The sequence below is a fragment of the Nuphar pumila genome, chromosome 6 (assembly GCF_984573655.1).
Source record: "Nuphar pumila chromosome 6, dmNupPumi1.hap1.1, whole genome shotgun sequence".
In the NCBI taxonomy this organism is placed as follows: Eukaryota; Viridiplantae; Streptophyta; class Magnoliopsida; order Nymphaeales; family Nymphaeaceae; genus Nuphar; species Nuphar pumila.
In genome coordinates, this window is record NC_143254.1 from 107,637,220 (window position 1) to 107,652,869 (window position 15,650).

Genomic DNA, 15,650 nt, shown 5'->3' on the forward strand with positions numbered 1-15,650 from the left:
ATGTTAAAAATTCTTTTCTAAATGGTGAATTAAATAAGGCGGTTTATACGGATCTTTTATCGGGGTTTTGTATTGAAAAAGGTAAAATCCTTAAACTTAAAAAAGCTTTGTATGGTCTAAAACAAGCTCCAAAAGCTTTTGACATGATAAATTTAGCAATGTAATGACTCATCTTTGTTTTTATTTTTGCTATACTGCCACTGCTCTTTTTGTCAAAAGTACAAGTTCTAAAGTTGTTATTCTTCTACTTTATGTAGACAATATGATTATCACCGAAAGTAACAAGAAGGGAATTAGTGATATTAAAAATAAATAAAAATTTTGATGTCTGATTTAGGTTTTTTAAGATATTTCTTAGGTATTGAAGTTGCATACTCTCTCAGAAGGTATATTCTTTCTCAAATGAAATTTGTTGTTGATATTCGTATTAAGTTTGACATTATAGATGATAAGAAGATAGAAACCTCAGAAGTGATTAATGCTAAATTAAGGCCGGAAGATGAGACTCTGCTTGAAGATATTTATCTATCACTCAGCTAGACATGGCTCATGCCATTCACTCGGTCAACCAGTTTCAGATATATATATATATATATATATATTTACATTGTAAGTATATATATTATATATATATATAATATAGTTGAGACCAAGTCAAACTTGTTGACTTGCTCCCAATGGCTAGAATTCTAGCCGTTGGGAGGCCCTCTCTCTTTTCTCTCTCTCTCTCTCTCTTTTAGCTCATTCTTCTCTCCCTATTGTGTATAAATAGGGATGTTCTCCCTTTTATAAAGTAGGCTTTTGCACACTTGATTTATGGAATAGAATATATATATTTTATATTGTGTTCATTCTTGTGAGTGTCCCCTTCGTGGGATTTGTGAGTGTGTTCCTTAGAGAACACTTTTATGATTATCCACTCAAGTTAGTGGACTTTTGGTTCATGATTAAAGATTCCTTGCATCTTTACACTAGCTTGCTTTTATTTTTATATCAAGGTTTCTACTGTGGTAGTTGCTCCACCAAATTTGACTTGCATTCTTTTCTAATTCCTTTGCATTTGGCTAGTGTATTGGATGGGAGGAACATGAAACACAAATTTTCTTTCACAAAATGCTATAGGGATCATGGACAATAGCCAGATACTGCTTCCTGCTTCCTGCATTATTAGATGATTTGACAGTCAGAACTGGAGATATTAGTTAGGTTTGTTTCTGGGAAGAAGCCCAGTTTATCATGTTGAAATTTATTCTTTTCATCATAGCAATACTGAGTGGGAACTTTAGAAACCTTGCATTCTTTCATCCCATACCATGTCAACTTTTCATTGATGCCTCTTGAGCAGTCACTTAAAGGAGCAAACATCAGGTGTAACTTTTGGTTATTGTTTCCCATAAGGGTGTCTTTCCTGTCTGCATTACATTTAGGCAGTGGCTTCTCACCTCCACTAGTTCATGCTTTTCTTTACCAATGGCAACATGTTAGAAAATATTGGGGGTGCATTTGTACTGTTTCAGTTGCTTCAATTTGCTGAAGTTAATTGGAATTTTATTGCAGCAAAGTTTTTTTTTAACTTGATTTGGCGAACAAATAAGATGCCTAATGAGTGGAGGAAGAGTACTTTGGTGCCTTTATATAAGAATAAGGGTGATATACAAGATTGCACAAACTATCGTGGTATAAAACTCATGAGTCATACTATGAAACTTTGGGAGAGGGTGATTGAGTCTAGGTTGAGGAAGGTTGTCATGATATCGGAGAATCAATTTGGTTTTATGCCTGGAAGATCAACTATGGAAGCTATACATCTTCTTAGACAACTTATTGAAAGATATAGAGAGAGGAACAAAGATTTGCATATGGTTTTTTTTTATTTAGAGAAGGCATACGATAGAGTACCTAGGGACGTTCTCTGGTGGACAATGATGAAGAAAGGTGTTTCTCTCAAGTACATTAGTATAATTAAAGATATGTATGAAGGAGTAGTAACCAATGTCCGCACTTGTGGAGGGGTGACAACCAATTTTCCGATAACGGTTGGGTTACATCAAGGATCTGCTTTAAGCCCTTTCCTATTTGCGATAGTGATGGATGAGCTTACGAGATCAATTCAAGAAAATGTACCGTGGTGTATGTTGTTTGCTGATGATATTGTTTTGATTGATGAGTCTAGAGCTGGGGTTAATGCTAAGTTAGAATTATGGAGACAGACATTGGAAGCTAGAGGTTTTAAGTTGAGTAAGAGTAAGACTGAATATATGGAATGTCGGTTTAGTAAGCAACGAAGTAGTGATGGGAGTGTAGTGAAGCTTGGTGAGCAAGATATACCGGTGAATGATTATTTCAAATATTTGGGATCCATCATTCAAAAGTATGGAGAAATTGATGGAGATGTAAATCATAGGATAAAGGTTGGGTGGATGAAATGGAAAAGTGCTACTGGAGTGCTGTGCGATCGTAGAATGCCATTGCGGTTGAAGGGAAAGTTTTATAGGACGACTATTAGACCCGCTTTACTATATGGTACGGAATGTTGGGCTGCCAAGAGACATCATATTCAAAAAATGAGTGTAGCTGAGATGCGGATGCTTAGATGGATGTGTGGAAATACAATAAAAGATAAGATTCGGAACGAAGAGATACGTAAGAAGGTAGGTGTTGCACCCATTGAAAATAAGATGCGAGAGAATCGTTTACGGTGGTTTGGACATATTCGGCGAAGGCCTAATGATGCTCCAGTTAGAAGGTTGGAGAAATGGGAAAATATATTAGTTAAAAGAGGTCGGGGTAGGCCTAGGAAGACTTGGATGGAGATGATAGGAAAGGATATGAATGCTTTGAACCTCACCGAGGACATGGCGTTGGATAGAAATGATTGGAGGAAAAGGATTCATGTGGAAGACCCAAAATGAATTTCTTTTTTGGTTCATATCGCTGACCCCAATTGTTTTGGGATGAAGGCGTAGTTGTTGTTGTTGTTGTTTGTTGTTGTTGTAAAGTTTTTTTTTCCCTGTCTAGTATAGGCAGAAGATGGCGTTTTTTGCTTTATATCTTCTCTGTTTGATCTGCACGCATGTGTGTAGTTTACACATGTATGCATATGCTCAGATTCATATTTGAGAGCATCCACTGTTCAATGTTGGAAACTTGCATATTGACAAGAAATCTGTTGTTTTAATTCCATCTCTGGCTAAATTTTGCTAACCTTCTGTACTCACTGATGTAGGATGCCTTTTAGATCCTTACATTGTTGCGTCTTTGCAGAACTTTGAACAAAGTGATGTTGGATCACCAGTGGACATAGCAAAGTCTTACATGCAGCGCCGACAGACATGGGAATCACCTCTGGTTGGCTATAGCAGCCTTGGCACACCACCATCCATTCGGTCACTTATTTTAAGGGATGCAACCTTCGATGCTGTTGCCAGTCAATCTGCACCCTCTTACAAGGTTCATGTTACATGTTTAATCTTGACTGGTATTTTATTTGAATGGTTGTCTCCTGGTGCTTTGTGTTATTCGTAAATTCTTGAAAGTTTGTTCATAGCATGGACTACTTGTTAACTTGTATGGTCATTACATATGTTTGTATATATAAACAATACATATATATATATATATATATTCTTTTTCTTTTCTTTTTCTCTTTTTGTATTTGTAATGGGTTATGCTTATTAGGGGCATTTTTGTCCTTTTTTTTTTATTGTTATAGGTCCTACCCATTAGGGGCATTTTTGTACTTTTTTTGTATTTTTGCTTTTATTTCTAGCTGTTAGGCTCCCAACTAGTCAAAGTTGTCAAACTAGCCATTGGACTAGCCCTCTTGCTCTTTCTCTTCTCTATAAATATGAGATTCCTCCCATATATTATGCATGCTTTTCTTAAGCATTTCAAGTGAATAAACCTTATATTTTTTATACTTTGTGCTTGCCCATTAGTGGCTATTGTGAGTGTGTTTATTTGCCTATTGTGGCATTGTATTTATACACCTCTTTGTTTTGCACTCTTTTGTATTGTGGTAATACCTATTGTATTTCATTACATGGTATCAAAACCATAGGCTCTTGTGATCCTATTGTACTCAATCAAGGCTCATGATTGCGATTAGAGGAGGAAGTGATCTTCTTCACGTAGATTTGGCTTTCATATTCAAATATGGTCGAAAATGATGATGGTGTTCTCATTCAATTCAACGACTCAAATTATCTTATGTGGGCCACCGCCATATAGTATCACCTTAAAGGGAAGAAGCTTGGAGGGTATGTAAGTGGTACCATTTATGAACCACAACTCGTACTCAAAATATCAAATTAAAACGCTTGATGTCAATGGATGAGAGAAAGCCCTTAAAGAATATCAAATCAAGTTGGAGGATTGAGAAGCCGAAAATGCCCAAATATTACCTTGGTTCTTAAATAGCATGAAACTCAAGATCACCACAAACATCGTCAAATTAAAGAAGGCGTGTCTTGCTTGGGTTTTTCTCAAAAGTATGTTCATGCCAACAATACTATCTTCAATACAAGATTCAAACCACGAAATAGGGAGACAAGAGTGTTGTTAATATATATATATATATATATATATATATATATATATATATATATATATATATATATATATATATATATATATGTCACACGGACTCGGCTCCAAGGTCGACGCACACGCGTCGACACGCACCGACACGGGTGCGGCTCGGACTCGATCAACCCGACCTTGGGGTGCGGTCAATGCACCCAGGGTCATTTTGGTCCATTTTTTTAAAAAAAATTCTGGGCTACAGAATAAAAAAAAATTCTTTGGGGGGGGGGAACTGTGGTTGCATATATATATATATATATATATATATATATATATATATATATATATATATATATATATATATATATATATATATATATATATATATATATATATATATATATATATATATATATATATATATATATATATAGCCGAGTCCCCGTGTCCAAAAATTTTAAAATCGCGCCGCACCCGTGTCGCACCCGCACCCATGTGACATATATATATATATATATTCAGTTTTGTAATAGCTAATGCCCATTAGGGACAATTTGGTCTTTTTATATATGTAATAATAATTGTGATTATAAAACAAATATTTTTGTATTTAATTTTTTTTTCTGTTTTATTGTAAATACAAAGTCTTGGGCTCTATGGTCAATTGGCCATAAAGACGTTAGGGCTCCCCAACACTTACAAATGTGACCGTTGGGAGCTCCCAATGTTTCTATATGGGAGCTCCCAATGGCCTCTCTCTCCTTTTTGGATATGTATAAATAGGGGTGGTTCTCCCTTATTCCTTTAATGCTTTTTGCTAAAGCATTTACTCAATAAAAAAATATATTTTTATCTTCTTGTGTCGCCCTTCGTTGGCTATTGTATTGTCCCGTAGTGGACTTGTGCTTGTAATCTTGTAAGCCCTTAGTGGCATTGGTTTTATATTTTTTGCTATTTCATTACATGGTATCAGAGCCATAGTGCTCTTGGTCTTGTAGAAAGTGGCCATCAAGTGTTTGTGACCGTGCGAAAGCATCTTAAGTGTTTGTGGTGACTCAAGTGGACATATTCTTTCACATTCTTTGTTTTCTCTCTCCCTCTATCTCTTCTGTCACTCAAAATGGACCATGAACAAAAGATTGATCGATCTTTCATTGGTTTTATATTTTCCGCTATTTCATTACATGGTATCAGAGCCATAGTGCTCTTGGTCTTGTGGAAAGTGGCCATCAAGTATTTGTGACCTTGGAAAAGCATAATCAAGTGTTCATGGTGCTTGTGGTGACTCAAGTGAACATATTCTTTGTTCTTTCTCTCCCTCTATTTCTTCTGTCACTCAAAATGGAGTATGAACAAAAGATTGATTTATCCTTCAAGCTAAATGACTCCAACTACATGGTGTGGGCATCTTCAATGAAAAATAACCTCAAAGAAAAAAACTTTGGGGATATGTGATGGGCACTATCCCGAAGCCGCAACTCAAACTTACCAAAAGAGAAAGAGACCAAGACAAATCCTTAGAAGGTGATACACGTATGAAAGCTATTCAAGACCATCAAACTAAGGTAGAGGATTGGAAAAACAATCATGCCAAGATTCTTGCATGGTTTTTTAACAACGTTGAGCTCAAGATATGTGCCAACATTGCTAAATTTCGTAAAGCCAATGAGGCTTGGTTCTTTATGAGGGCATGTATACCCAAAAAGACCTTGGAAGACAATTTTTCTTACAAGAAAAAATACGAACCATCAAAAAAGGTGAAATGAGTGTTCATGATTATTTTTGTTCTCTATCTCCATTATGGGATGAATTGACTCTTCTTGAACCCAAGTAGGTTGCTAGTGAAGATGTGGAGCTAAAAAGAGAGCAAATAGAAAATGAACACTTTGGAAAGATGAATAAAATCCATGTAGTAGAGGTTTCACTTCTTATAACCTTCCCCAATCAACTTCCCTGACTGGCGATCCTTCACCAACATTTTTTTAATAAGAAAACCTCATACCTATAATCCGGGATTTGAGAGACGGATAAAAGATTTAAATTAAGTTTTGGAACTCTAATTTTAGGTACTTGAATTTTTTTAAATGTTTGAAAATGTTCCAATACTTTTGGTTTCAAGATTACTTCCATCGGTCACAGAAACACACGAGTTATAAAAGGATTTTGTGCATTCGGATAAGAGAGGCTCTAAAGGGATCATGTGTAAAGAGGCATCAAAGTAAAAAATTGAAGAAAGCATACCTGGAAGAGAGGAAGTAGATACGGCGGCACCGAAAGTGGATTTGGAGTTCTTAAGGAATTGTTGAAATGCTTATATATACATAGATATTTTAACATAATCACCATCATGTAATGATGATATTATTGATAAACCAATATAAGTGTAAACCCGACTTGAGCAAAAAAATCTTCTAAGTGCTTTAAAAAAATGTACACATGATTCATCTATAGAAGAAACCCCACTTAGGTGATTCAATCGTGTCTCTATCCCACCTAGTAGGTTTGTATCATATGATACCTTGACACCGAATTATAGAGCATGTTTAATAGCCTTATATTTCTACTATGAACCGTCATACTATGATGAAGCTAAAAATCTTCCATATTGGGTTGAAGCAATGAATGTAGAATTAGATGCTCTAAAAAAAGCTAAAATTTGGGAAGTAACTTCATTACCCTTAGGAAAGAAAGTTATAGGATGTAGATGGATTTTTAAGGTTAAATCAAGAGTGATGGGACCCTAAAAAAATATAAAGCTAGGTTAGTCGCCAAAGGATATTCTCAGGAATATGAAATTGACTATGAGAAAACCTTTGCACCAGTAGCTAGGATGACTAATGTTAGAAACCTCATAGTAGTTGCATCCATTAAAAAATAACCCATATATCAACTTGATGTTAAAAATGTTTTTCTTAATGAAGAATTAAACGAGGAGGTCTATATGGACCCTCTGTTGGGATTTATCATTGAAAATGATAAAATTCTCAGACTTAGGAAGGCCTTGTATGGTCTTAAACATGCTCCAAAGGCCTGGTATGATAGATTTAGTAGTGTTATGTCTCTTTTGGGTTTTGATTTCTGCTATACTGACTCTCTTTTTGCTAAAAGTACAGGTTCTAAAGTAGTCATACTTTCACTTTATATATATATATATGTGTGTGTGTGTGTGTGTGTGTGTGTGATAATCACCGAGAGTGACACGCACGGAATTAGTGATATTAAAAATGTTTTAAAAGAAAATTTTAACATGTCTAACCTAGGTTTTTTGATATATTTCTTAGGCATTGAAGTTGCTTACTATCGCATAGAGTATATTTTGTTTCAAATGAAGCTTGTTGCTGATATTTGCACTAAGCCTGATATCTCAAATGACAAGAGAGTAGAAACCCCTAAAGTGATCAATGTTAAGTTAGGACTTGAAGATGAGACTCTACTTGAAGATCCTACACCTTATCGTCAACTGATCTGGTCACTCACTTGTCAATCAGTAGACCTGATATAGCGCATGTAATTCACGCTTTCAGTCAGTTTAAGCATGCACATGAGTGTTGTGTTAAGAATTATCAAATATATCAAAAACACCATAACAAAGGGAGTTTTTTTATCCTTATCTTTTTCTCTAGATTTGCTTGCTTATATTGATGTTGATTGGGGAGGAAATCCCAATGATAGAATCTCAACCAAGTTTTTGTGTTTTTTTTTTGGAGATTTTCTAATATCGTGGAGGCGCATGAAGCAACAAAAAGTATCATTATCTTCAGTTGAAGCTGAATATCGTGTAGTGGTTACAACAACAAAGGAGCTTGTGTGGCTAAAAAATCTTCTAAGAGATATGGGTGTAATCATCTCCAAACCTTTGAAGATGTGTTGCGACAATAAGAGTGCAATCTATATTACAAGCAACCACACCTTCTATGAGCGAACAAAACACATTGAGATGGATTGTCTTTATATGTGTGGTGAGTACCTGAGAGGAACTATTATGTTGCCATATATCACATCCGAGTATCAACTTGCAGATTTCTTCACCAAAGTTCTTCCTGCACCTCAATTTATTTTTCTCCTTAACAAACTTTTGGTTATTTCACTGTAAGTTTGAGGAGGGGTATATATATATATATTCAGTTTTGTAACAACTAATGCTCATTAAGAGCATTTTGGTTTTTTCATATATATAATGATAATTGTTTTTATAAAACAATTATTTTTGTATTTAATTTATTTTTTCTATTTTATTGTAAATACAAAAGCCATTTGGGGGCTCTATGGTCAATTGACCATAAAGACGTTGGGGCTCCCCAACAGTCACAACCGTTGGGAGCTCCTCTACGTGGGAGCTCCCAATGGCCTCTGTGTCCTTTTTGGATATGTATAGATAGGGTTGGTTCCCCTCTATTCCTTTAATGCTTTTTGCTAAAGCATTTACTCAATAAAATATATATTTGTATCTTCTTGTGTTGCCCTTTGTTGGATATTGTATCGTCCTATTAGTGGACTTGTGCTTGTGCACTTTGTGATTGTAATCTTGTAAGCCCTTAGTGGCATTGGTTTTATATTTTTCGCTACTTCATTAAAAGTGTGAGGGATTATTATGGAGCTCTCTCTCCTTTATGGGCTGAGTTAGCATTACTTGAACCTAAGTGGGAAGGTCCGACCATTGAAATAAGGCAAAAGCAATTAGAAAAAGAACATCTATTCACCTTGCTTTTTGGGTTGAGACTCGAGTTTGAACAAGTGAGGTGCTCAATATTGTATATGATCATTTCTACTTCTCTTTATGAAGCTCTAGTCGAGGTGTACTTAGCGGAAACTTAGTTTGGAATGTCCAAAGGAGGAAAGGAAGTTCTTGTTGTGTCGAGACCTGACAAAAATATTAGAACTTACGAACTTCCTCACTTTGGAAGAATGGTGGAGGGAGAAGAATTATGTGCCACTTTTACAATGAATCGAGGCGTATCAAATCAGAATGTCCCAAGCTAAAAAAGAAGGCAGCTATCATTGAAGATTCATCCAAAAAGGGAGATGAGAACACAAAAAAGGGAGAACTTAAGGATATGTCCATCAACCAACTTGCGGAGGATATTCAACGATTCTTCAGGTCGTCTTCAATATCTACTTTCCAAACCATGGTATCCACATCTTCTCTCCTCGATATGTACTCTTGGATACTTGTTTCTAATGCTTCCTTTCATATGACTTCCATGGAGTCTCTTTTATCCGAATGCACTAAAAACCCTTATAACTCTTGTGTTTTTACTGCGGATGGTACTACTTTGGAAATTAAAAGCCTAGGGACTTTTAAAAATGTTTCAAAAGGATTTCAAGTTCCAAAAGTTAGAGTTGTTCCAAAACTCAACCTAAACTTGTTTTCCGTTTCTCAAATTTCCAATCATGGGTATGAGGTCTCTTTCTCATCTAAAAATTATTGGGTGCAAGATCGCCAGTCAGGGAAGTTGATTGGAGGTCATAGGAGGGGGGTCTCTACTACATGATTTTTTTTCGCATTCCCAAAGAATCTTTTTTTAATTTTGTAAAGGAAAAAGGTATGGATTTATTGCACAAAATATTAGGTCATCCAAATATATCTAAATTGTCTTTTTTTTTCTTTTTGAAAGATTCCTGTATTGACAAAGAATTTGTTTGTGATGATTGTATTCTTGAGAAAGTGAAATCCATTCCTTTTGGTTCTAGAACCTTTGTCTCCCATAAACCTTTTGAACTTGTACATTCGGATGTATGGAGACTCCCTTCCGTTATATTAAAAGAATACTTTTCTTATTATGTAATATTTATTAATGACTATACTTGGTATACTTGGAGCTACTTCCTTAGGCTTAAATCCGAAATGTTTACTTGTTTTAAAGAATTTCATAAGCATGTGAAAAATCAATTTGAAACCAACATTGTTATTTTTCGATCGGACTCGGGAGGAGAATATTTATCCAATGATTTTAAATTTTATTTGAAAGAAAATGGAATCACCCATCAAAAATCTTGTTTAAAAACTCTATAACAAAATGGTTTGGCCGAAAGAAAGCATCAACATATCATTGAAACCACAAGAACTTATTTTTAAATGTTTCAAAGAAATTTTCAGCCAAAAGTGCACTTACCGTAGTTATCTTATAACTAGGATGCCCTCATCTTCTTTGTGAATCATTTCTCTAATTGAAAAACTTTATAAAATCACTCATGATTTAAGTAGATTAAAAGTTTTTATATGCAAATGTTTTGTTCTTGAAGGAAAGGATAAGCTCTCTACTAAGGCCATTGAATGTGTGTTTCTTGGATACATAGAAAATAAAAAGGATATCGATGCTATGATTTAAAAAATGATAAATTATATGTTTCGAGAAATGCGACTTTCCTTGAAGGTGAAAACGGTTTTAATATGGATAAGCATAAGGATGACACCAGGAATTCTTTCTTTGTTTGATTTATTGCCCAAAAATGATAAAATATCATATTGATTATGACTTAGAGATTGAGCATATTGATAACTCTAGTGATTCCTTGAATAATGATGTGCCTATTCAACAATATTCTCGAAAGATGATTGAAAATCCTTCATGTACACTTGATAGATTTACTTAAAACCAAACTCTAGAAGAACCGAATGTTAGGAGATCTAATCAGATTTCTAGGTCTCTCAATAGATTTGTCTCATATATGAGTCCTTTGCACCAAAGTATAGAGCTTGTCTTATTTTCATTCATTCATTCTTTCTATGAACCTTCATCTTACAATGAAGCCAAAGACCTTCCCAAATGGGTAGATGCCACGAACCTAGAACTAAGGGTACTAGGAAAGGCCAAAACTTGGGAGATTCAATCATTACCTATAGGAAAACAGACTATACGATGTAGATGGGGTTTTAAGGTTAAGACTAAAGGAGATGAATCTTTAGAAAGATATAAGACTAGATTAGTAGCTAAAGATTACTCTCAAGAGTTTGGTATTGACTATGATATTGATATTGTTATTCTTTTGTTGTATGTAGATGATATGATCATTATTGAAAATGACAAAAAGGTAGTAGAAGAAATAAAAATTATTTTTAAAAATCATTTTGATATGTTTGACTTTGGTTATTTGAGGTATTTTTAGGTATAAAAGTAACTTACTTACCCAAAGACTTTATCCTATATCAAATGAAGCTTGCTGCAGATATTATTGCTAAATAAGGGATTTTAGATGAAAAGAAAGTTGATATGATGGAAGTTGTCAATGCAAAATTGAGGCTAGAAGATAGAGTTTTTCTTGAAGATCCAATGCCATATCGACAATTGAGCGGGTCTCTAACATACTTGTCCATTACAAGGCCGGACATAGAGCATGTTCATTCAGCAAGCCAGTTTTAACATGCACAAACAACAATGTATATGAGTGTAGTTTTAAGGATAATCAGATATATCAAAAATTTTGTAACTAAAGTGATTTTCTTATTATTCTCTTTTTCTTTGGAATTAATTTCTTATACTGATGTAGACTGGGGAAGAAATCCTAATGATAGAGTCTCAACAACTGGATTTTATGTGTTTTAGGAGATTCTAATTTCTTGGAGGTGCAAGAAGCAACAAAAGGCTTTGTTATCTTCTACGGAAGCTGAACATTGTGTCATGACAACAAACAATTATGAAAATTATTTGGTTAAGAAGCCTTTTCTAAGATATGAGAGTCGTCACCTCCAATCCTTCGAAGATTTGTTGTGACAACAAAAGTGTTATATGCATTGCCAACAACCATACCTTCCATGAACAAACAAAGCATATAGAGATGGACTACCACTATATTAAAGAAGATTTGAGAGGAACAATTGAGTTGCCATTATGTGACTTCCAAGTGTCACTTGGCATATTTTTTCACTAAGGCCTTACCTTCACCTTGTTTTATTTCTCTTTTTAACAAACTTTCGGTTATTACACCATAGGTTTGAGGGAAAGTATTAACTTATATGGTCATTACATATGATTGTATATATATACAACAACAACAACAACTACGCCTTCATCCCAAAACAATTGGGGTCGGCGATATGAACCAAAAAAGAAAATCATTCTGGGTCTTCCACATGAATCCTTCTCCTCCAATCATTTCTATCCAATGCCATGTCCTCGGTGAGGTTCAAAGCATTCATATCCTTTCCTATCATCTCCATCCATGTCTTCCTAGGCATACCCCGACCTCTTTTAACTAATATATTTTCTCGTTTCTCCATCCTTCTAACTGGAGCATCATTAGGCCTTCGCCGAATATGTCCAAACCACCGTAAACGATTCTCTCTCATCTTATTTTTCATGGGTGCAACGCCTACCTTCTTACGTATCTCCTTGTTCTGAATCTTATCTTTTATTGTATTTCCACACATCCATCTCAACATACGCATCTCAGCTACACTCATTTTTTGAATATGATGTCTCTTGGCAGCCCAACATTCTGTACCATATAGTAAAGCGGGCCTAATAGTTGCCCTATAAAACTTTCCCTTCAACCGCAATGGCATTCTACGATCGCACAACACTCCAGTTGCACTTTTCCATTTCATCCACCCAACCTTTATCTTATGATTTACATCTCTATCAATTTCTCCATACTTTTGAATGATAGATCCCAAATATTTGAAACAACCATCCACCGGTATTGCTTGCTCACCAAGCTTCACTACACTCTCATCACTACTTCGTTGCTTATTAAACCGACATTCCATATATTTGTCTTACTCTTACTCAACTTAAAACCTCTTGCTTTCAATGTATGTCTCCATAATTCTAACTTAGCATTAACCCAAAACAATATCATCAGCAAACAACATACACCACGACACATTTTCTTGAATTGATCTCGTAAGCTCATCCATCACTATAGCAAATAGGAAAGGGCTTAAAGCATATCCTTGATGTAACCCAACCGTTGTAGGAAAATTGGTTGTCACCCCTCCACAAGTGCGGACATTGGTTACTACTCCTTCATACAGATCTTTAATTATACTAATGTACTTGAGAGAAACACCTTTCTTCATCATGATTGTATATATATTCTATTTTTTTCTTTTTTCTTTTTTCTTTTTTGTATTTGTAATAGGTTATGCCCATTAGGGGATTTTTTTTACTTTTTTTGTATTTTTTTCTTTTCGTTCTAGCTGTTGGGACTAGCCCTCTTGCTCTTTCTCTTCTCTGTAAATATGAGATTCTCCCATATATTATGTATGCTTTTCTTAAACATTTCAAGCGAATAAAACTTATATTTTTTATACTTTGTGCTTGCCCATTAGTGGCTATTGTAATTGTGTTCTTGTGCTCTTTGTATTTTCCCTTTTGTGGCTATTGTATCTGTGTACATCTTTCTTTGTTTTGCACTCTTTTGTGTTGTGCACATACCTATTATATTTCATTACACTACTAACTTCTTTCCTTTCATTACATGTCTTGTTATTTGTTGTGATCTGGCATTTCTCTTTCAGTCTTCTAGTTTCTGGCTATCCATTTCTGCATATCATATTTCTTTTTATTTTTATTTTTCAAAAAAGTATGCTGAGGTTAGGCAGACCCCTACCTGTATCTTTATCAAAAGAAGCTATACAAAATGTAAGGTGCCAATGTGGTGTCTTATCCTTCCACTGGCATTCCTTTACAATCAAAGCAAGGTGAGCTAATTGGCATGCCAATTCATTGCCGAATTTCAGCACCCTGAGCACTATACAACAGGAGAATCTATACAAAATACACAGAACAGAATCTGGGACACGGCCTCTGCTTCTTTTTATTTAGTTGATTGCATGTGCATTAGAGTTCAGGCTGTGACCATATTTCTCATAGGATCCATTTCTGTGGACCATGTTTCTTTTTCTTTAGTAGTTAGCGTGTGCATTAGATTTCATCCTGTGATGTACTTGTCTCACAAGCTGTAGGGAGAATACTTTTGTTGCTTTGTTCCAATGTCAGTTTTTCTTATATTGGTCTTGTGGAGGTCTCTTAGACTGTGACTGTCAAGAAGATTGTTACTCAGTTTAGGAAAAAATTTATGTACTGACCTATTGTATCCTACTTCTCACAGAATTTATATTATCAGAAGGAAATATCATTGGTATACTGTATACGGAAACCTTTACTAAAGCATATGCTTTGAAATTAGGTATCTGCCGACAGTGACTTGTCAGTCATCCAAGGAAGGTTCTCTCGGCTTTTTCTTAGCTGTTTAAGATTTAAACCAATATTGTCAAAATCAGTCTGATTCGGCTGATTCAGATCGAATAAGGCAAAGGACGATTCACAAGGGGCCAATTCAAGGTCTATTCAGTTCATTTTTTAATTATTTTTTAAGATGGTTAAATTGTTTTTAACATTTTTAATGATGTGTCATCTGATGGTAAAAAAGTGCCAATTCGTTCGATTTGATTCAATTTAATTCATTTTTTTAAGAAACCAATTCACCTAGTGAATCGATTTTAACAACATTGCTTTAAACTGTCTCTCCCTCGGGATCTTTGGAAATAACATTTGGGGCCCAACTATGGTGGTTAATGCTGTTTAGTAACTAGCTACTATTAAAGTTAAGGTCTTTCTTTTGGCTTAGAATATAAGAAGCATTCTCATATTATATTTTATGTGGTGTTTTTTTGTGGCTTAGAAATAAGCATGTTATTTAGTCACCAATACTAGTGATATTTTGAGAATATCATATTTGTTAAAGGTCTATGTAACATAGGTGGTGGTGGTGTGGGGGGGGGGGGGTGTACAGGTTGTAGTTCAGATATGAAAAATAGTATGACATGGGGACTTTTAAAAGTATGGAAACAGGCATGCAGATATATATATATATATATATATATATATATATATATATATATATATATATATATATATATAGAGAGAGAGAGAGAGAGAGAGAGAGAGAGAGAGAGTTTTCAGAAGGATGTGCATGTCCTGAGTGCACTTTTGAAAGATGCTATTTTCTGGCAATCTGAACTGTACAGATGTGTCTGGCATGGTCCATTTTCTAGTCATCAACCCTTGCTTCGGATTTTTTCGATGAAAAATACAATCTCTTAAGGTTTTGAACTAAAAAAATGCTGGATTGATTTTTCAACCCTGCTTACTCGTCAAAATCAGATGATCCAAAAGCTGATG

The 15,650-nt window shown here is 34.9% G+C and overlaps 1 protein-coding gene across 3 annotated transcripts in view; it reads left to right on the plus strand.

The window, feature by feature from the left end:
* Window positions 1–15,650, plus strand: part of LOC149835605 (protein KAKU4-like) — a 55,935-nt gene that overhangs the window by 31,225 nt on the left and 9,060 nt on the right. For all 3 annotated transcript variants that reach the window (XM_090008617.1, XM_090008618.1, XM_090008619.1), the window contains exon 5: window positions 3,265–3,450. In XM_090008617.1, coding sequence (XP_089864743.1) covers window positions 3,265–3,450 — 186 coding nt within the window. The remainder of the gene's footprint in view (window positions 1–3,264; window positions 3,451–15,650) is intronic.